General features: G+C 50.0%; 1 protein-coding gene across 1 annotated transcript; it reads left to right on the forward strand.

The window, feature by feature from the left end:
* The first annotated feature begins 2814 nt into the window (after positions 1-2814).
* On the forward strand, positions 2815-21217 carry ERN2 (endoplasmic reticulum to nucleus signaling 2). The gene is made up of 22 exons (XM_054580933.1): positions 2815-2910; positions 4573-4678; positions 5049-5082; positions 5315-5387; positions 8649-8721; positions 8868-8975; positions 9288-9389; positions 10322-10586; positions 11783-11861; positions 11950-12097; positions 12195-12316; positions 13013-13168; positions 13429-13591; positions 17456-17540; positions 17717-17906; positions 17992-18091; positions 18169-18368; positions 19615-19762; positions 19843-19970; positions 20447-20570; positions 20654-20721; positions 20805-21217. Exons 1-22 carry the CDS (start codon positions 2815-2817, stop codon positions 21015-21017), a joined length of 2781 nt encoding a protein of 926 aa, XP_054436908.1. The 3' UTR covers positions 21018-21217.
* Positions 21218-21329: the final 112 nt, after the last annotated feature.

Raw genomic sequence — 21329 nt, forward strand, 5'->3', positions numbered from 1 at the left:
ATTATGATTGGATCATTTTTCCTGTTACTGTCCCTATTTTCTCCATTATCTTGCTAAAGTGGAGAAAGACTATTGATGTATGTATGTTTATGTAGTAGCAGGGCACTTAAGAGCACAAACTGAGGTGTGGAGAAGAAATGTAACTTTATTTCTTTGTAATTCAATTTAACTTTTTATTTTAAATTCCCTCTGTCCCAGGTAGAAGAAATTCAGTCCCACCTGGCTTCTCCCAGCTTTTCTCCAAGGTAGATTTAAATTCCATGGAATTTATGTAGTGTCAGAAGGAAAAAGGACAGAGAGTCCCTATCCTCTATCTCAGATGGCATCCCCTGAGATGCCATGGTTTCATTGGTCCTGTCTCTTGTCCTCTCTGCTGTATTGTCCCTCCTTCCCTTCTGAAATATCCCTCTCTCTCCCCGACCAGCTCAGGCATGTGGGAAACATTCACTCACCTCCATATCCCACTGGACAATGGGCAACCCCCTATCACCCCCTCTCAGTCCAGACAGAGATCCTACATCTTCTGGTCTTACTTCTTCCTTGGGCTCTACCGAGGAAGTGAGATACAAGTACCCTCTGCCTTTGGACCCCACAAACCTGTGTGGAGTCCTATCCCTGGGTGAGAGGACTGCAGCATGGGTCCCCCTTTTCATACCTACCATGTCTTCTTACTTCTTGTTCCTCCTCATCTTCCTTCCTGTGCAAGTCTGCAGAATCTTTTCTATTCTCAGTATTTATTCTTTCAAGTTGGGGTTCATGCCATGAGTTATTTAAAAACTCAAAAACTAAGAGAAGCTTTGTTTTCTCTCCCCTCCTGCTACCTCATCCCTCCTGAGAGTCAATAAATTCATAACAGCCCCCCTTAAGAAGGAGAAGGGCTGCCTGGGAAAACATTTATGAATTACTGTCCTGGAGGAAGCAGAAAAGGGTCGTTTCTAAAGAGAGAGGGGCAGTGCCTCCCCTGAGACTTGGGGAAAGGAGGTGAGGATGAGTGTGGCTGTAGATGTTTCTACCTAAAGATGAGAAATGAAGACATTGGAGGGATATCATGCATAATGGGCTCACCTCATTCAAAATGTAGGAGGACATGTGAGTGACACCATGAGTTTGGAAGCAACAACCTCTAAGAGCACTGGGGGAATGGAGAGGGACTTGGCAGAGCAGAAGACATGTGAACTGATCTGTGAGTGACCTGGGCCTACAGACTTTGGAATAGAAACAAAGGAGATGGTCGGTTGCATCTTTCCAGAAGAGGATCCTGCTGGGTTGGAGAGTCAGAGCAAGGAAACTGAGATCACCAGTTGTAGCAGATACTGATGCCAACTGACCTGTCCCCTTAAGAGAGCCAGGCTGCCCACTCCCAATAGCTGAGTGTGGTTACTATGGACTTAAAGCTACCCCCTTCTGCAAAAATTTGCCCTCAGCCAATGGCAGCTGCTTTGCCTGGGAGACCATGCCCAGACCCCTGGGAGAGGCTAACAGTGAGTGGGTAAAAGACCAGGGAGCACAAAGGGCTGGCCTGCAGGATCTCCCTGCGGGACCAGGTTAACACTGGACTAGAGCTGAGATCCCATCCTTTCCTGGTTTCTTCCCATGCTCTATCCTACTTCCTTCAAAGTGCCCCCCGCCCCCGGGCCCTGTTTCTAGGAAGCCCAGCTTAAGGAAATGATGTAGTTCAGGTGGTCAGTTGGAAGGTCTGGACTGGATAAGGACCAAGAAGGGGCTGAAAGGCTAGGTGAGAGACAGAGGGACTGAAATATCATTTAGGTCAGGGAACAGGTACAAAGGATGAAGGAGTGGGACAGCTGCAAGGATGGGGAGATGTGGCTGGGAAAGGAACATTGAAGGTAAAGCCATTCAGAGTGTGATGAGGTCCAGGGCATAGCCATGCAGTGGGTGGTGTGGAGGATCAGGTCACTAGAGAGGTGTAGTCACCAACCAGAGAGGCTAGGCTGCCCATGGGGTGTCCACTGGGTATCCACTGGAGACACCATTGGCAACAGCAACAGTTTAGGTGGAGATGAAGGTTATGAGACAGCTAGTCAAGTGCTGGGTGGCTGTGGGGTGTGATGAGGAGGGCCCAGGATGACAAAGAGGAGGAGAAGGAGGGGCCAGAGCCAGGCTTCATGATCCCCAAATCAGCAAGAATTTTACACAGGATGAAGGAAAAATGTGTGAGATAAACTTGAAAGACCAGACCCCTGCACTCCTTTCCTGAACCAAGTCTGCAAGGTCTGCCTGCAGTGGGGGCTGTCACCGCCACAGCCAGGCGTCCTTGGATGCTATGTCGCCGGACACCTAATGCCTAACACACAGCAATCTGTACATTCTACGAATGCAGGGAACTTATCTCTCTTGTTCACTAGGCTGACATAATAAGTATTTATCGAATGAACAATTGAGTCAGTCAATTAATTATCTCTCACATTTATTATCTCTCAGCAGAGGCCACTCACGTAGTAATGGAGCACAGCCTTGAGATCAGACAGGAACCTGACTTCTAGTTCTGAGCCTCGGTTTTCACACGGGTAACACTGAGAAGATTGCATGAGCTAATGTAGGGTGCATAGCACTTGGTACAGTACTTAGCAGGTGGTAAATTCCCCGGGAAAGCCAGAGCTGTCCCTTGCGGAGTAGAGTGCCTGGGGAATACCCGGGCGGTGTGATGGGGAGGGCGGGAGTAAGAGGTTGGGCCCCAGCCTCCGCGCACCCAACTGGCCCAGCCCGGGGCGGAGTCTCCTCTAGGCTGGACTGGGCCGAGCTGTCGACTGGAGGCACCAAGGAACCCGGCCAGCCCTGCTGCTGCCCTCGGCTATGGCGAGCACGGCCCTTGGGTGGGACAGGTGGCCGCCGCTCGGGCTCCGGCTCTGGCTCCTACTGGCGGCGCTGCTGGGGACTCTCGCGCCTCAGGTGAGAAGCGGCGCAGCCTCCAAGGTCAGGTCCGCGGGCGCAGAGGGCTGGGGCGCGGCGGAGCAGCAGGAGTGTCTGGCTCTCCCTCGGGCGAGGGTGGCCTCCAGTCGGCCCCTGTCGCGTGAAAACTTCCCAGCTTTGGGGAGTTGCCGATTTCCCCCACAAACACTTAGCCCGAGAGATGTGCCAGATTGGAAAGGCACAGGTGACCCAACATCCCGCCCCTCTTGCAGCTCAAGGTGCGGATGGAGAGAACAGCCTGGGGCAGGGGTAGGTGGGGGGCGTGGGGCTGGCTTTACTACAGGGCTACCTACAACTTCTGTGATCCCAGACGCCTTGGAAAATACGGTCAACTTAAAGGTCCTCTGAGAAATGCGCCGACACGCCGTTTTACAGACAAATACAGGTGTCACAAAGTGCCGCCCTCACCCATGACAGGACCGCAGGTTGAGAACTACTGGGATAAATAAGCTGGAGGGAGGTGTGGGCATCTAGGCCAGCCTGTTCAGAGCAGGAGAGTTCAGTCTTACAGAAATGCCACAAGAAGGCCAAAGATGCCCAGCCTGGAACCCAGTGCACGTGGATGGAGTCTCCTGCGCTGTTGGGTCTGGAGCCCCCAGGACAGCTAAGAGATGACAATAGAGTTGGGTACCCCCAGGTTCAGCTCCCAGCTCTGGATCCACCCCACGGTTGCCAAGTAGGAATGTGAGCCCAGTGTGGGGAGATCTGGTGTTTCCAGAAAAATAAGAAAAATTAAAAATCCAGATTTTAAGTAAAATCTTTCCAGTGCTTTAATTGGCAGTTAATTAAAAAACAAATTTTAAACATGATTATAGTCAAACAGAACTCCACTGAGGGCCACAAGTCTGCGGGTTCTTCTCTGGACCATGCTCCCTCCTGCCACGTTGCAGATCACCAAACAGGCAGGTAACTGGGAGGCAGCTCTGTGACTCTCCCCCCAAACCAGTGTTGAGGTCCCTGGAGCAGGATGTGGCCTTTTCAGGGGTGTGGCTGGGCCACCCGGATGTTAAGGTTCCTGCTGGGAGATCAGCCTCACCCTATTTGCTCAAGGAGGGGCTAGAGCAGGTGAGTTAGTCCAGCAGGGGCCAGATGGAAGCCCGCCATCCCTCAGCCTGGGCTCCTAAAGCAAGTGGTTTCATTTAGGGAGGCAGAAGGGGTTGTTCTTATGGGAGGCAGACAGTGTGGTAAAGGAAAAAGAGACCAGGTCCTGCAATCTCAGAGCTGGTGGTTCAAGTCCCATTTCTGCCATTTGTTACTTATGTGGCTGAATGCCTTACCTTCTTGAGCCCGTCTTCCTTACCTGCACAAAGGTAAGAATAATAACATAGATCCCCTAGTAAAGGCCAGTACCAGTGACTTTTTTTTTATATATAAAGGCCTCAGTCTTCTTTGGGAAACCAGAAGGAATTGGGTGGGGAAAGGAGTAGGAATTCAACACAGTGGGAGCCAGGAGGCCTTGACTCCCAGTGCAATCCCTCTTTGAGGTCAAAGAGATCGGTAGGTGGAGCTAAGGGCTTTCCCAATCAGCCTTCCTTCTTTCTCTGTCTCCAGAGGTCTTGAGAGTCAGAGCCAGCCCTGCCTGGGGCAAGGAAAAGGGGTGGTCCCAGGCCTCTCAAACGAGGCGACTGTTTCCCACTGCAGGTCCAGACCCTCAGTCTGGAGAACCTCCTGCTGGTGTCCACCCTGGATGGGAGTCTCCATGCACTAAGCAAGAAGACAGGGGACTTGAAGTGGACACTGAAGGATGGTGAGCAAGGGGTGGTCACTCCTTTCTCCTTGGACCCCGAGTTAGAGTGGTGTCACTATGAAATAAAGGGTAAGGACATAGGATCTAGAATTCCACACGCCAATGTCTGGAGGCAGCTCTACCACCTAGCCGCTATGTGACCTTGGGAAAGCCACTCTGACTCTCTGAACATCAATGTTCTCTCCTGTAAAATGAAGCCAAGAGTAATGGCCTTCCCTCACAGAGTTCTCAGGAAGATTATAATTCATGTATGTCAGATGCTTGAGTTAGTGCCTGGCACATAGTAAGGACCCAGTGAAATAGGATCTATGCTTCTCAGTGGGGAGCGCAAAGGGGGGATGACTCATACTCCTTGTCCCTGTCCCTGCAGATCCTATCATCCAAAGGCCAATGTACGTCACAGAGTAAGTGAACCTGTGGCCTTTTAAGGAGAGGGCATCTGGGAGTTGGAGGAGCCATAGTGTCTGTATGGGGTTGGGGGCTTGGGTGATGGAAGGTGGGGAGGGGAACTGGGCCTGGAGCTGTGTTCCTCCTGCAAGGGTGGGCTCCTACTAGCTAGGAGGTGGGAGGAAAAGGGCACCTTTGTGAAACCAGGGGTCATGCCCTCCCTCACCCCCATTCCTTTCTGCTCTACAGAACAGCCTTTCTCTCAGATCCAGCTGATGGCAGCCTGTACATCTTGGGGACCCAGAAACAGCAGGGATTAATGGTGTGTGTCCTTCAGTGCTTGGGGATGAGAGAGGCTGGGGCCTCTGTTAGGCAGATCACTGAGGAGACAGGGGGAACAGTATGGTCAGAATCTGAGTGTCCCACAGAGGGTAAGTCAGGGCTCTGGGTGCATAATGGGAAGCCTGTCTGGAGGGACCTGTTGAAAGGAGGTTGTGGGGGTGGCTTTGGCTGTGTTTGCAAAGAAGGCTGACAAAAGGGCTTTTCCAGGACTCTGAGTGTCTTAAGGGGAAACCTATGTGTCCGTTAGCTTTTACTAAATAACAAATGGCCCCAAACTCAATTTACTTAACTAACAACTTTGTGGGATGACAATTTAGGTGGGGCAGCCTTGATTGAGCTTGCTTAAGCATTTGTGGTCAGCTGCTGGTCAGCTGGATGGCTCCTTTTATGAAGGCTGGACCATGGTTGGCTAGCTTTTGGCAGAAGCCACTAGGCCACGTGTGTCTCATCCTCCAGTAGGCAAGCCTGGTCTTGTTTACATGGTACCAAAAAGGGAACTAAAAACAGCAAGGGAAGGCAAGGCCAATGCACAAGCACTTCTCAAGCTTTGCCATTATCATTAGCTAAGGTCTCATCAGAAATGTCACATGGCTAAGCACAGGGGGACAGGAGGAATTTGTGGCCATTTTTTCCATCCTCCACACCAGGATTGCAGTGGGGGCTATTTAACATGACTCCCAGGGAATAGGGTGGAATATGATTTGTCAAAATTCTGACTGTGCCAAGAGGCCTGCCTGACACAAAGGTCTTAAGTATGAGAGTTAAAAGCTAAATTGGTAAGAAATGTTATTTGTGAGTCAGGCAAGGTCCCAGTGGCAAACAGCTGGCACACTCAATAGGATAGCTTGAGGAGGTCTTGTTGAAAGGATTGCTTTCAAAGATGTGGGCAAAATGAACTTTCCTATAGCCCATAATAGTGAGGGGCCATTATCAGCCCTAAGCTCAGAGGGATGGGAAGGAGCAGTGACCACAACCCAGAGCCAGAAGGGGGTTGAGAAGAGGGTCACCTTCCATGAGCCTGTGGGGGGACGGGGGGCCATGACACAGCCAGGCCATGATGACCTTGTGGAGAGGAGACAGGGATATATGCCCAGTCTCACACTGAAAGCCAGAGCATGGGGCGTCTGCTGATGTCATTTAAACAAGTGTGTTTTGGAGGTAGGGTGGGAGGGAGTAGGATGGAGAGGTATGGAGAGTAGATCTCCGGTCACATCAGAGAGAGCCATCAGGAGTCGGAACACTCCTCCCCCACTTCCCTGCATCTAGAATAAAGTCCAGGAGCCCTGACAAAGCTCGACAGGTCCTCCATGATTGAGGCCCTCTCACTTCTCCAGCCTCATCTCTCACCTACACGCGTGCACACGCACACTGTTCAACTTAATATGCCAGTTCCGGGGCTTCACCCAAATTGTCTCCAATGTCTGGAACACTCCTTCTCTACTTCCTGCTGGCAGCTGGAGGGCTGGGCAGGGGCAGGGGGTTCTGTGCATTGTGCCATCCTGGAGACTCAAGCTGCTGGAGGCTCCATCTCAGCCTGGGCTTCTCAATCACCTAAGCAGAAGAGACAAATGTGACTCACACATGGGCTCTCAGCATCCTCATGGTAGGATATATGTCTCCTCTCCTCTCCTCGCAGTGGCTAAGGAAAGCCTCAAAGCTGTGCCTGCTTGAATCAGAGAAAGGAGTGTGACCCTACCAGAAGCTAGAACCACAATATTTGTGAGACGTGGGCCCCTTCCCCAGCCCTTTCTTACTCATCCTTCAAGTCCTGATATGAAATAGAAACTCCTTCCCAGCTCACGATGTTGTCTCCAGCTACCTTCACCTCCGACCATGCCTCCCTTCTCCAGCACTTGCAGGCACAACGGCCTCACACGGGCCTGCGCAGTGGGTAGCTCCTCCAGCCTCTGGCCTCTGCACCGGCCGCCCCCCTGCACGGAGCGCTGTTCCTCCACTTGTCCCTGCAGCTCACTCCCTCCCCTACCATGCCAGCCACCTTATGAAAACTGATATCTCAGAGCAGCCTTTAGCCTAGTTCTCTGAGTGTGTTTGTTTTTAATATCATATATATATTTTTTGTTGTTTATCCTCTCTCTCCCACACACACCAGAAATGCCACTGCAGACTTTATTGGTCTAGATTACTACTAGGTCGCCGTATTAAGTGGTTGTTAAATGAATGAACTTCCTCAAACAGCTCTTCGGTCCCCCAACATCTGCAATAGGTGCCCCTCAGTTTCTTTCAGGAACACTAACCACACCATAACAATTACGGATCGTAATTACCTCTTGTTGTTGGTCCTATGCCCCCAGGAAGCCCCAGTTCTCTCTCCCTCAGTACTGTGTGTGCCTAGGGTACGGTCTGGCAACAGCTTTGTATGTGGAGTTTGGGGATTCTTCTGTGTGTGTAACTTTTCATTCTAATATAATTTCAAATATAAGAAAAAATGCAAGACTAGTACAAGAAGTTCTTTATTCGTTTTACCCAAATTCATCAGTTTTTAACATCTTATTACATTTGTTTTTGCTCTCTCGAGGTAGATGATAAATAGATAAATAGAATACCAAGAATATTACATATGTATATACAAAATTTCTTTTTCTGTCCTGGCTGGTGTGGCTCAGTGGATTGAGTGCTGGTCTGTCAACCAAAAGCTCACTGGTTCAATTCCCAGTCAGGGCACATGCCTGGATTGCCAGCCAGGTCCCCAGTTAGGGGCATGCGAGAGGCAACCGATAGATGTATCTCTCGAACATCGATGTTTCTCTCCCTTTCTTTTCCCCCCTCCTTTCCCCATCTCTAAAAATAAATAAATAAAATCTTTTTTAAAAATTTCTTCTTCTGCACTATGCAGTCAAGAGTGAGTTGCAGACATTATACCCTTTACTCCTAAAGTGGCACTGTGTATTTCTAAGAACAAGGACCTTTTCCTACATATCCTGAGTATAAGTGAATAAAATAAGGAAACTTAACATTGATGCAATAGCATTATCTAATTCACAGCCCATATTAATTTTGTTCAGTGTTCCAATGGTGTCCTTCATTGTTTCTTAGTCCAGGATTCGAACCAGAATCGCTGTAGCATTTGGTTGTCATGTCTCTCAGGATCCTTAAATCTGGAGCAGTTCCCTAGCTTCTCTAAGCCTCTCTGGAAAAATGGAAATCATAGTAATTGTTTCATGAATAGGTTGTGTGAGTTTTTCTGCTCTTACTCCTTTTTGGAACTCTGCCATCTCCTCAGAAACTGCCGTTCACCATCCCCGAACTGGTGCATGCCTCCCCGTGCCGCAGCTCAGATGGTGTCTTCTACACAGGTAAGCATCTCTCCAGCCTGTAGGTCCAGATCTAGGCAGCAGGGACAGGGACTTAGGCCATGACAGGCCAACAGGGCACAGGATGGACAGGCTGCACACCCTCTCCCAAGCTGTCTTGAGGGTTGACACACATTCCACCTCCACAGGCCGAAAGCAGGATGCCTGGTTTGTGGTGGACCCTGAATCAGGGGAGACACAGATGACTCTGACTACAGAGGTCCTTTCTACCCCCCGCCTCTACATTGGCCGCACGCGTGAGTTGAGCCCCAGCTCTGGGCAGCCCTCTCTTTTGATATGCCCAGGCCCGGCAATTGCTCTCCAAGTTGAATTGGACCAGTCTGTCAATTTGTCAGCCAATAAACATTTCACTGAGCACTAAACAAAGAGCAAAGTATAGAGCAGTAACCAGCATAGACCTGGTTTCTGCCCTTGTGACCCTCACAGACTCCACCCCCAGGCTCGGTGCTCAGAGAATCCCACCCCCACAAGATGTCACTCTCTGAGGTAGAAGATGGGAGGCGTATCATATGGGCATGCATGGTTACCTTGCCTTTGGGTGTCCTCAGAGTACACAGTCACCATGCATGACCCGCGGGCCCCTGATCTGCGCTGGAATACCACCTACCGCTGCTATTCAGCGCCCCCCATGGATGTCTCCCCTGGAAAATGTGAGTGCCATCTTTCTCTGGCTCCATCTTGGAGCAGCATTCCAATTCAGGAAAACTTATGTGGCATCCATGACCAGCCCCACCACATTCTGACCTATTTGACCTCTTCACGGACCCCACATGAATGATACATCTTTGATGGATGACTCTAAATGACCCTCCTCAAATGACCCCCCTCAACACCCAGCATGACCCTCCTGTACCCTGAGCTGCTGTAACAACCTCACTCCTCCATACTCCAAGTGAGCCCAACCAGGTCACCCTGGGTAATTCCCTACATCCTGGGTGACCGCAAGCAACCCACACACATGCTGAGCAGTCCCTTCATGTCCTAACTGAGCCTCAATGTTGAATGACCCCTGACAGATAACCCTAAGTAACCTCTCCCCAGATAACCCTGACCGCATTCTTGTTATTATGACTATCCTACCAGACTTCCTGAGTGACCTCACAGGGGCCTCTAGACAACCCCTGGTACCCTGACTCCATCACTTCACAGGACACATCACAAGTAACAGCCCCAGGGTCCCTGACTGACCTCCTTCACACTCTAAATGATACCCAAGTGATCCACATGCCTGCAAGCCATCCTGATTACTTATCCTAAGTCATCAGAAAGAGCACAACTGACTGACTACTCCACATCTTAACTGGTCTCTCTCAAGTAACATATGAGTCACTTCAGATGACCCTGACAGACCCCTACATTCTACAGAGCTCCCAGTTGACCCTGACGGGTCCAAGTGCCCCAGAGAATGCCGACTGACATTCCCTTGTCCTGCAACCCTCCAGTTGATCTCACCTGAACTCCACACACTTGAGTAACCCTCCTAATGGCCCACCCTCAGAGCAACTCCACCACACCAAGATGCTCTGAGGTGCCTCACATCAGAGCTGCCTAATCACATCTTCCCAGCCATCTTTCTTGACAGACATGAGCCACCTGGCATCCTGTGGGATGGGCCTGCTGCTAACTGTGGACCCAGGAAGTGGGGTGGTATTGTGGACACAGGACCTGGGTGTGCCTGTGATGGGCATCTACACCTGGCACCAGGACGGCCTGCGCCAGCTACCCCATCTCACACTGGCTCGGGACACCCTGCACTTCCTCGTCCTCCGCTGGGGCCACATCCGACTGCCTGCTTCCGGCCCCCAGAACACAGCCACACACTTCTCTGTCTTGGACATCCAACTGCTGTAGGTGCCCATGCCTGGGGTCCAGGGAGGTCCCTCTGGAAGTGTAGCCCAGACCTAATGGGCAAGTGTGATGTCTGACCATGACATACCAATATAGTTGAACCAGGGGTCAAAATATTTCAAAATATCAACCAAACTAGTTGATAAATAACCAGTGTTTTGCACCAGTTTTTGTGTGCTCCAGGACCTCCTAGAAAGCTCCACTGTTCAGCAACTAACAGGGTAAAATCTGGCCTAGGAGGTGGTCTCCTGGTCTCTCCTCCAGTGCTACAGCTGGCACCTATTCTGCTTGAAAGGCACTGTGCCTTATTGATTGTTAAAGACTATCACCCTGCCTTACAACACTAAAAACCTTTAAGTCCCCATCTTGGGGAGCCAAATGATAGACTGGGAAAGTTAGGGATTAGGCACTCATTCAATTTGTTCTGCAAATATTGAGTACTTACTCTGTGTCAGCCATTCGTTAGGTTCTGGACATACAGTAATAAAGCCAGTGTTCCCACCTACAGAAATCTCAGAGTCTAGTAGAGGAAATAGGTGTGTAAAGAGGCAGTTATGATATGATAAAGGATTAGATAAGGGAGGAATAGGTTTGCCATGGGAATGCATAGGAAGAGTACCTAAATTGAGACTGATGGCAGGAGGCAGTCATGGAATGCTTTCTGGAGGTAGGGACATCCGAATTAAAACCTAAAGGATAAGTAGGAAATGAGAGGGGGGAGGGAGGGGAGAGAGAGAGAGAGAACACTTCAAAATATAAAACATTATCTTTCAAGATTTTGTGGGTTAGCTGGTGGTTTTCTGGTCTGGGGGACCTTAGTTAATATGTGCAGTCAGCTGGCGGCTTGGCTGAGCCTGAATGATCTAGGATGGCCTCACTTACCTATCTCAAAGATGGTGAGCTATTTAGCCTAGAGGGTGTCAGATAATGTCTTTAATGTCCCAGCAGGCTAGCCTGGTTTCTTCCCATGGTGGTCTTGGTTTCAAAGAACAATACCGGGGGCAAGTCCCTTAAACAAGCACTTCTTAAACCTCTACTAGTATCATACCTACTAGTGTCTCATTGTCCAAAGCAAGTCAGGTGCCCAAGTCCAGAACCAATGTGGGAGGGGACAATACAAGAACATGGGTACAGTACTAACTGGAACCACCCACCACCTTTACTCATCTTTCTCCCCTTTCCTCTCCCCCACTAGGATGACACTGTATGTAGGGAAGGATGAAGCTGGCTTCTATGTTTCCAAAGCACTGGTTCACGCAGGGGTGGCCCTAGTGGTGAGAAGGGGTCCCTGAGTTGGCGGAAAGAGGGGATGGAGCAGGAGGGACCCCCTCCTCACTCATGACTCTACATCTTCTGCCACAGCCTCGTGGACTGACCCTGGCCTCCACGGATGGCCCCACGACAGATGAGGTGACACTCCAAGTCTCAGGAGAGCGAGAGGGCTCGCCTAGCACAGCTGTCAAATACCCCTCAGGCAGTGTGGCCCTCCCTATCCAGTGGCTGCTCATTGGTGAGATTCTGTAGCTCAAATTTGGAAGAGATGAAGATGAAGGACCTGTGAAGGCAGAGGTCACCTTCAGCCCACTGACTTTTTCCCTGTCCCTTAGGGCACCATGAGCCACCCCCAGTACTGCACACCACCATGCTGAGAGTCCATCCCACCCCAGGGAGTGGAACTACTGAAGCCAAATCCTCCAAGAGCATGCAAGCTCCAGCCCTCTTATTGGAGGTCAGTCCTGAAAGGTCAGAGAGCTTAGAGGGAGACTTGGCCAGTGGGTGGGCAGCCATTGGACATTTTCCTTGGGTTTCTAGGAAAAATATTTGGGGTGGTCAATTGACTTCATGTAATTTCCCAGAATAAAAACATTTCTTGTTGTTAGAAAGTGTCAAAAGATATCGGTCATCCAAATTGTGAAACATGGGTCACAGTTTTCTTTACTCTTCTTCAGTGTCAAAGTTACACAGTGTTTATCAAGTGAGAATTCAGGACAGAAAAACTATAAAAGCATGTTCTCCTTGCAGAGGGCTGGATAAGAATCACTAGTAGCTCAAGGTTAGAAGGAATAGCCATGGCTTGGAGCAATAATTCTCAAATCGGGTTGCTCACTAGAATCACTTGGATGCCCACTCCAGCCCCACTGAACTGAGAATCTCTGGAGGTAGATATCTGCACTTTTGGAAATGCCCCCAAAGTATTTGTGTTTTTTAGTGACATCCCAGGAGATGCTGGTCATCAGCTGGGTTTGGGAGCCCAATCTCCTGGAGCACCGTGATACTTCAGCACCACGGAGAGCACCCTGTACCCCACCCCAAGGACTGCTCACTCACTGCCCCTTATGCTAAGCCCAGCCCTGTACTGGGTGATGAAGGGTTAGGGGTTTCCAGTGAGAGAGGGTGTGAAGAGTGAAAGCCCGTTTGTTCCCAGCTCCTGAGTCTGAGTAGGGAGGAACTGCGGGACCTGGAGCTGCATCCTGAAGAGAAAACTCCGCACCTGAATCCAGGGCTGGGGCCCCAAGACCTGCTGGCAGCCGGTCTCACTGCAGTCCTCCTGGGAGGGTGGATTCTCTTCCTGATGAGGCAGGTAAGCCCACCACCCCAACCTCAGGTCTGTCCTAGGGTGTCCTAGGGAGAACTCTGCCCCTCCTCTTTAAGACTGCTCAGCAACTGTCTCACCCAGCTCCGATTCTTCCCCCTGCCTTCCTCCCAGCAGCTCCCCCAAGTCCCTGTTACTGTGCTTTGTGTGTTCATGGTCCAGTGCAGGCTCTTTCAGGCACAGCTGCTGGGTCCACCACTGGGCAGGGCCTGGCCAGGGCTGAGCTCCCATAAGCCCCTGTGTTCCAGCAGCCCCAGCCGGTGGAGAAGCAGCAGCAGGCCCCCCTGGCACCTGCAGGCCCTCCTCCCATCTCACAGGATGCTCTGTCCCAGCTCTCAGGGACCACCCCACAGGATCAGAAGAGACTGCAAAGCCCCTCCAAGCAAACCCAGCCACTTGAAGACCCTGAAGGTGAGCTTACGTAAACAGGAAAGGACATTGTCAAGGACAGAGAAAAGAGAGGAGCTGGTTTGGCTTTAAAATCCATTTATTAGAAGCCACTAGTGGTGTAGGTAAGCCTAAATGAGTTAATGAGAGTATTTCAAATAGTGCCTGCTATGTAGCTGAGCACTCTAGACATGTCTACCATTTTTTTATTACTGTTATTTTCAAGGATTCAGGGTGCAGATAGAACTGGGTGTAGATCTAACACCTCTGTCTGTTAACCTTGATCAATTGCTTAACTCTTCTGAGCCTCGGTATTCTCATCTGTCACATGGAAATAGTAACACCCACCTCATTACATCACCTCATTTGGAGAGGTCACCACCATCACCATTATTAAATCATACTGAGGAGATGGTGTGTGTGCTAAAATAATATATTTGGTAACAATAATAGTAAGTTACCTAGGTACAATTTAGTACCTTCCCCTTTTTAGGGCTTTTAATTTTTTTTAACATTCCTCTTTTTTCACTTGATTCACTCTTGTGGGATGCCCCTTAGGGCCTTCCTCATGCTTTCATTGGTCTCCTTCTTCTGCTGATCTGGGCTTCTTCTGCTTCTTTGGCTCTGAGCTGGGCTGTCCTTCAGTCCTTTGCATAACCTGCTGCTGTCACCTCCTGGTCACTGCTCAAACCACAGCTTCATGCCTTGGAGCCTTAACTCAGGCTGAAGTTCACCCCATATGTGGCTTGGGGATCTGGTGCTTTTCGCAACTTTCACTTTTGTGTTCACCTTGCCTCTGTAGAGAAGGAACAGCTCCCCTTCCTCAGTAGTCAATTCTTCTAGAAAGTTCCCACCACAGAGTCCTCTCCACTGAGCCCTGAATGTTGCAGTTTCTGTCACTTTACTGGCTCTGGGTAGGTTTCACCATACCCTGAAACACTCATCTCCTTGGAAGTGCTGACTTGAGCAGAGTCTTTCCAAGACAACCCAGGTGGTTCTAGTCAAATAGTCCTGCAGCTCCTCCTTGCCATCATCCTTCAGTTGCCCCTCACCACCACAGCCCATACGCCTCCAATCACTGGCATGTTAATTCCTTCCCCAGATGACTCCTCAATTGCCTTATAAGTCAGTATTACGAATCATCCTTGGAGGATGAGAAAAGAGGATATTGAACCCCAGCCCTGGCTCAGCCAGGACACCTCATTATATAAAATACCTAAATTTTTTCACTCACCATTAAAAATAATCAAAGTGATATCGGTACTTCAGGACAAAACCTCAAGAAAATAAAACACCCAGATGGAGCCTGGTGCCTCCACTGTGACTCCATGGCAACGGTCTCTATATAATACTGGATTTCCTCTGTTACTATTTTTTTAAACCTATTCTTTCTTTTTTTTTAATTTATTTTTTCAAATACATTTGTCTCTGCCTTCCCCCCACCACCTTCCCCTGTGCCCTCCCCCCTCCCTCCCCCAGCTCTTCCCCTGTGATTTTGTCCATGAGTCCTTGCTATATGTTCCTTGACTTTCCCCTTCCCTTCCTTTTCCCCATCCCCCGCTCCCTCCTTCCCGCTTGTCTCTGTTGGTTTCTTTTCCTTTCAGTGTTGCCGGTCTTATTTTACTCCTTGCATCTTTGTATTGTTGGTTAGGTTCCCCTTACAGGTGAGATCATATGGTGTTTGTCTTTTGCCCCCTGACTTATTTCGCTTAGCATAATGCTCTCCAGTTCCATCCATGCTGTCGCGAAGTTTAGTAGTTCTTTTTTTCTTTCTGCTGCATAGTATTCCATTGTGTAAATGTACCATAGTTTCTTGATCCAATCATCTACTGGTGGGCATTTAGGTTGCGTCCAACACTTGGCTATTGTAAATTGTGCTGCTATGAACATTGAGGTGGATAGGTTATTTTGAATTGGCATTTTGGGATTGTTAGCGTATAGTCCCAGCAGGGGAATCACTGGATCAAAAGGCAGTTCCATTTTCAGCTTTTTGAGGAAATGCCACACTGTTTTCCACAGTGGCTGCACCAGTCTGCATTCCCACCAACAGTGGACTAGTGTTCCCTTTTCTCCACAGCCTCGCCAGCACCTGTTTGTCGATCTTTTATGATGGCCATTCTAACCGGTGTGAGGTGGTACCTCATTGTGGTTTTGATCTGCATTTCTCTGATGGCTAGTGATGCTGAGCATCCTTTCAAATGTCTCTGGGCCCTCTGTATCTCCTCCTTAGAAAAGTGTCTGCCCAGGTCCTTTGCCCATTTTTTGATTGGATCGTTTGTCTTCTTGGAGTGGAGTCGAGTGAGTTCTTGATATATCTTGGAGATCAAACCTCTATCTGATGTATCATTAGCAAATATATTTTCCCATACGGTTGGCTCCCTTTTCATTTTGCTGATGTTTTCTTTAGCTGTGCAGAAGCTTATTTTGATGAGGTCCCACTTGCTTATTCTTTCCTTTATGTCCCTTGCTTTAGAAGACATATCGGTGAAAAAATTGCTGCATGGGATATCTGAGAGTTTCCTACCAATGTTCTCCTCTAGGACTTTGATGGTGTTGCGACTTATATTTAAGTCTTTTATCCATCTTGGGTTTATTTTTGTGTATGGTGTCAGCTGATGATCCAATTTCAATTTTTTTGCATGTAGCCGTCCAGCTCTCCCAACACCATTTGTTGAAGAGGCTATTATTGCTCCATTTTATGGTTTTGCCCCCTTTGTCAAATATTAGATGCCCATATAGATCTGGGCTTATTTCTGGACTTTCTATTCTGTTCCACTGGTCTATGGGTCTGTTCTTGTGCCAGTACCAGATTGTTTTGAGTATAGTGGCTTTGTAGTAGAGTTTGATGTCTGGTATTGTGATCCCTCTACTTTGTTTTTCCTTCTCAAAATTGCTGCGGCTATTCGGGGTGATTTATGGTTCCATATAAATTTTTGAAATGTCTGTTCTATTTCCGTGAAATATGTCATTGGCATCTTAATAGGGATTGCGTTGAATCTATAAATTGCTTTGGGTAGTATGGACATTTTGATGATATTAATTCTGCCAATCCATGAGCATGGTATATGCTTCCATTTATTTGTGTCTTCCTTAATTTCTTTCTTCAATGTTGTATAGTTTTCTGCATACAGGTCTTTTACCTTTTTGGTTAAATTTATTCCTAGGTACTTTATTTTTCTTGTTGCCATATCGAATGGTATTAAAAAACCTATTCTTTCACTTCCCTCATTGAAAGTGCTGATAAACTCCTAACTTTGGTGTTTTCATGATCTCTAGGCAAAGCCCAGAGAAGACAGGCAGTCATTAGGCAGTGTGTTGAATGCTGTGACGGTGGGGTCACATAGGGAGCTATGTGAACACAGAGGAGCACACATAGCTCAGACGTGGGGAAACAGCCAGTGTCCTTGAAGTGATAGCTAAGCTCTGGACCCTGGGATAAGAAGTAATTACTCGAGTGAGATGAGGGTAGTGGAGCAGGAGTATCCAGGTGGCACCAACCCCACCAGCAAAGGCTCAGAGGTGAGAGAAAGTAGGGTGCACATCCTGGAAGCTGAAAGGGGCGTTGCAAACTCATGCCCACATGTAGGCCAGCTGAATAAAGCAAAGGAGTGAAGCTGCCATGTGGAAGAGAGAATAGGGAGTAGCTGGAACTGTAGCAAACTGGAGAGCAGGTGCCTTGTCTAAACTGCTTTACAGATGAGAAAACCAAGGTCGCAGCAGTTGAGTACATGCCCAGATATATACACAGAGTAAGTGGCAGCACCAGGCATTGGACCCGGGAAATCTGGCACCAGGATGGGCATGGAAAGAGGGAAGTCTGAAGAAAGGTGAAGGCAGGGTGGGTGGGCAGCGGTGGCTCCCTGAGACCTCACCGTCCTTTCCCTCTAGCTGAGCAGCTCACTGTGGTGGGGAAGATCTCCTTTAATCCCAATGATGTGCTGGGCCGTGGGGCCGGAGGGACCTTCGTTTTCCGGTGAGTGGCAGCCAGGAGCCAGGCTAAAGACATGGCCCTCACAGCTCTTTCAGTTACTGCCCCTCGGAGAGCTCTTCTCTCAAGGATCCCCCAGGTGGGTGCAGGCTGGTGCCTCACACCAGCCCTAACCTTTCCTCTATCTGCCCTCTCCGAATCTCCATTCTCCCACCTACCAGAGGACAGTTTGAGGGGCGGGCAGTGGCTGTCAAGCGACTACTTCGTGAATGCTTTGGCCTGGTCCAGCGGGAGGTCCAGCTGCTACAAGAGTCAGACAGGCATCCCAACGTGCTCCGCTACTTCTGTACAGAGCAGGGACCCCAGTTCCACTACATCGCCCTGGAGCTCTGCCCTGCCTCCTTGCAGGAGGTGAGGCTGGAGTGCAGGGGGGTGCAGATACATGGCCTGCAGGTCCTGGGCTGCAGACTGACCATTGCCCCTCACTGCTCCTCAGTACGTGGAAAGCCCAGAACTGGACCGCTGGGGCCTGGAGCCTGAGACAGCACTGCAGCACCTCATGTCTGGCCTGGCCCACCTGCATTCCTTACACATAGGTATCCACCCACCGCCTGTTCCCTACTGCCACCCTGCCTTCCTCGCCTTCGCTCTCAGCTGCCTTTTGCTCCTACAGTGCACCGAGACCTGAAGCCAGCCAACGTGCTCATCACGGGGCCTGACAGCCAGGGCCGAAGCAGGGCGGTGCTCTCTGACTTCGGCCTCTGCAAGAAGCTGCCAGCTGGCCGCTGTAGCTTCAGCCTGCGCTCAGGTGTCCCCGGCACAGAGGGCTGGATAGCGCCTGAGCTCCTTCGGCTCCGGCCCCCAGACAGCCCTGTGAGTTGTCCGGTCACCCTGGCCCAGTGCCTCTCATGCCCAGGCTCCACATCACTGCTATGTGAGCTTGAACCTGTTTCTTCATCTGCAAAGTGAGATAATTAATCCTTTCTTACCTAGAGCAGTGGCTCTCAACCAGGGACTCTTTCACCACCTAGGGGGCACTGGGCAATGTATAGAGATATTTTTGGTAACCATACTTGGTGGTTGGCAGCAGGGGTTGATACTGGCATCTGGTGGGTAGACACAAATGATGCTGCTAAATATCCTGTGACTATCCCTCCATAAGAAAATATGATCAGGCCCAAAGTGTCAATAGTGCTGAGGTTAAGAAACTCTGAGTTATAATGCTTTTAACTCTTCACTGTTCTGCAGAATCACTGGATAACTGAGAAAAAAAAAAATCAGTTGCCCAATCACCACATTCAGTGATTACAGTCTTATTAGCTGGGGTAAGGCCTCAGGGGGTTTTCACATGTAGCCAGGGTGGAGAACCACTGGGGTTGACCCTCTGGGGAGCATCAGATGAGCTAATATAGTTGAAGCACAGAGCAGTGTCTAATTCCAGAGACACTTGAGTTGGAGGCCCCAGGAGTACAGATTACTGAGCCCTCAATGTGTGTGTAGACGTTGTCGTCATGAGCATAGATGAGAGTAGCACAAAAGGACAGTCACTAGGCAAAGTTACTCCCACCCCTAAAGTTTAGAGAAAGTAGAAGTGGTAATCTGGAGGCCCAGGGACCACAGGAACAGTTAGGAGCCTGTACAGGTTCTTTTGGTTTTTAATTAGTGGCCAATATTTTAACTTTTGGGAAATTACGCATAAATATGTGGGTTCCTAGATTCTCTCGAGAAATGAAAGCTCTAACACCCCAAGAGGGTTTCCTGAAGGCAACCAGCCAGGGCTCAATACCAGCTGCTGCCTGTGGACGGAGCCCATGCCAGATCACAGAGTCCTCTCTGCCGCCTTATTGCATCATGCCTGGCCAGCTTTGCTCAGTGATGTTACCTGCTAGATCTGAAGGAATGACTCTTGGAAACCTGAGCTAGAAGCTCAGCAGGAACAGAGTTTGGATGAAAACCATGAACCCTTTTTAATGGTGCAGGAGGAGGGGATTTAGGGCCAAGGAGATGCCTCTCAGGAAGCACCCTTGAGCTCTACTCTGACCCAAACTCCCCATGGGGGAATTCAGCAAAGCAGGCTTCCTGGAAGCAGACTTCCTCATTTTCTTTTTTCTAATCCCAGACCAGCGCAGTGGACATCTTCTCTGCAGGCTGCGTGTTCTACTATGTGCTTTCTGGTGGTAGCCATCCCTTTGGAGAAAGTCTTTATCGCCAAGCAAACATCCTTACAGGGGCGGGCTGTCTGGCTCACCTGGAGGAAGAGGCCCACGGTGAGGGGGACTTTGTCCAGCAAAGGGAGGAAACAGGGCATGAGTCTGGGCAGTCTAAAGCTATCCCCTTTCTCCTATAGACAAGGTGGTGGCCCGGAGCCTGGTTGAGGCCATGTTGAGCCCACAGCCGCAGGCACGCCCCTCTGCTCACCAGGTGCTGGCCCACCCCTTCTTTTGGAGCAGAGCCAAGCAGCTCCAGTTTTTCCAGGTCAGGGGAAATCCTGGGAATGGGCTCAGGAAGTCTCAAGTTTAGATTCAGAGGAAGAAAGGGGAAGCCAGATTGATGGGGGTGTGGAAGGGGGGATAGTCTGCCTGCACCAGGCAACCCAGCTCCTTATCTAAACCAAGATGGAGCACAAACTTCTAAACGTGGTCATTTTGACTCTCCAATCCACTCACCACCACCTCCCCAGGCCCAGCTGCCCCTTGGGTGAAAGTACACCGTTGCTTCCAGCCCTAGTTATCACTCATGCTATACCTGTGCCCAGAAAGCCCATTGCAACTTGTATGACCTTGAGCAAGGGACTCTACCTCTGAACAGGTTTGCTCTATAAAATGGAGGACAACAGTTCTACTTCATGGGTTGGCAAAGACCTGGTGGGATAACATGGGAGGGAGGAAAGGCTCCTGGCCTTGTGACCTCTGAAAGTGGTCACAAGCTCAAGAGCTCTACGGGGGTCCTAGGACGTCAGTGACTGGCTGGAGAAGGAGTCTGAACAGGCACCCCTGGTGATGGCACTGGAGGCAGGAGGCTCCGCCGTGGTCCGGGGCAACTGGCACAAGCACATCTCAGTGCCACTGCAGACAGGTAGAGGCCAGACGTCAGGTGGGCCAGGAAGGCCAAGGGAATTCCAGTGGGGACAGCTTTGCCAATGATTCCCCTGCCCACAGATCTGAGAAGGTTCCGGTCATATAAGGGGACTTCAGTGCGAGACCTGCTCCGTGCTATGAGGAACAAGGTGCGTTCCAGGGCTCGGGTGGGGCCTGGCTCTTGGAAAAGCCTGGTCACCACTGAGCCAGGACTCGACTCTAACCCCTCCAGAAGCACCACTACAGGGAACTCCCAAGTGAGGTCCAGCAGACGCTCGGCAATGTCCCTGACAACTTTGTCCAGTACTTCACAGACCGCTTCCCGCAGCTGCTTCTCCACACACACCGTGCCATGAGGAGCTGCGCATCCGAGAGCCTCTTCTTGCCCTACTATCCGCTGGCCTCAGCAGCCAGGGAGTCATGCCCAGGGGCAGGTGGGAGCTGAGGCCAGCCAGCAGAGGAGCTAGGCCTGGGGCTGAGGCTGGCCTCAGCATCAGAGATACTGATGTAGAGATGTGCTGAGAGCCCAGGTGCCAGGCACCTGTTGGAATACAGGAAAAAAAGATTCTCATGTGTTTAATGTATATAAAGACAAGGAAAGGACAGTCCTGAATCCAACAGCAATATTCTGTACATATAGCGGGGCTGAGAAGGAAGGGAAGGGGCCACAGAACCCACACGCGAACGTGTACAAAAATAACTTATACATTAGCCCCCACCTGCTATGGCTCTCTCCACAGCCACCAGGGCTGGGGGC

Source organism: Pteronotus mesoamericanus, unplaced genomic scaffold (genome assembly GCF_021234165.1).
Source record: "Pteronotus mesoamericanus isolate MK-2021 breed Mesoamerican mustached bat unplaced genomic scaffold, CSHL_Meso_final contig_64, whole genome shotgun sequence".
In the NCBI taxonomy this organism is placed as follows: domain Eukaryota; kingdom Metazoa; phylum Chordata; class Mammalia; order Chiroptera; family Mormoopidae; genus Pteronotus; species Pteronotus mesoamericanus.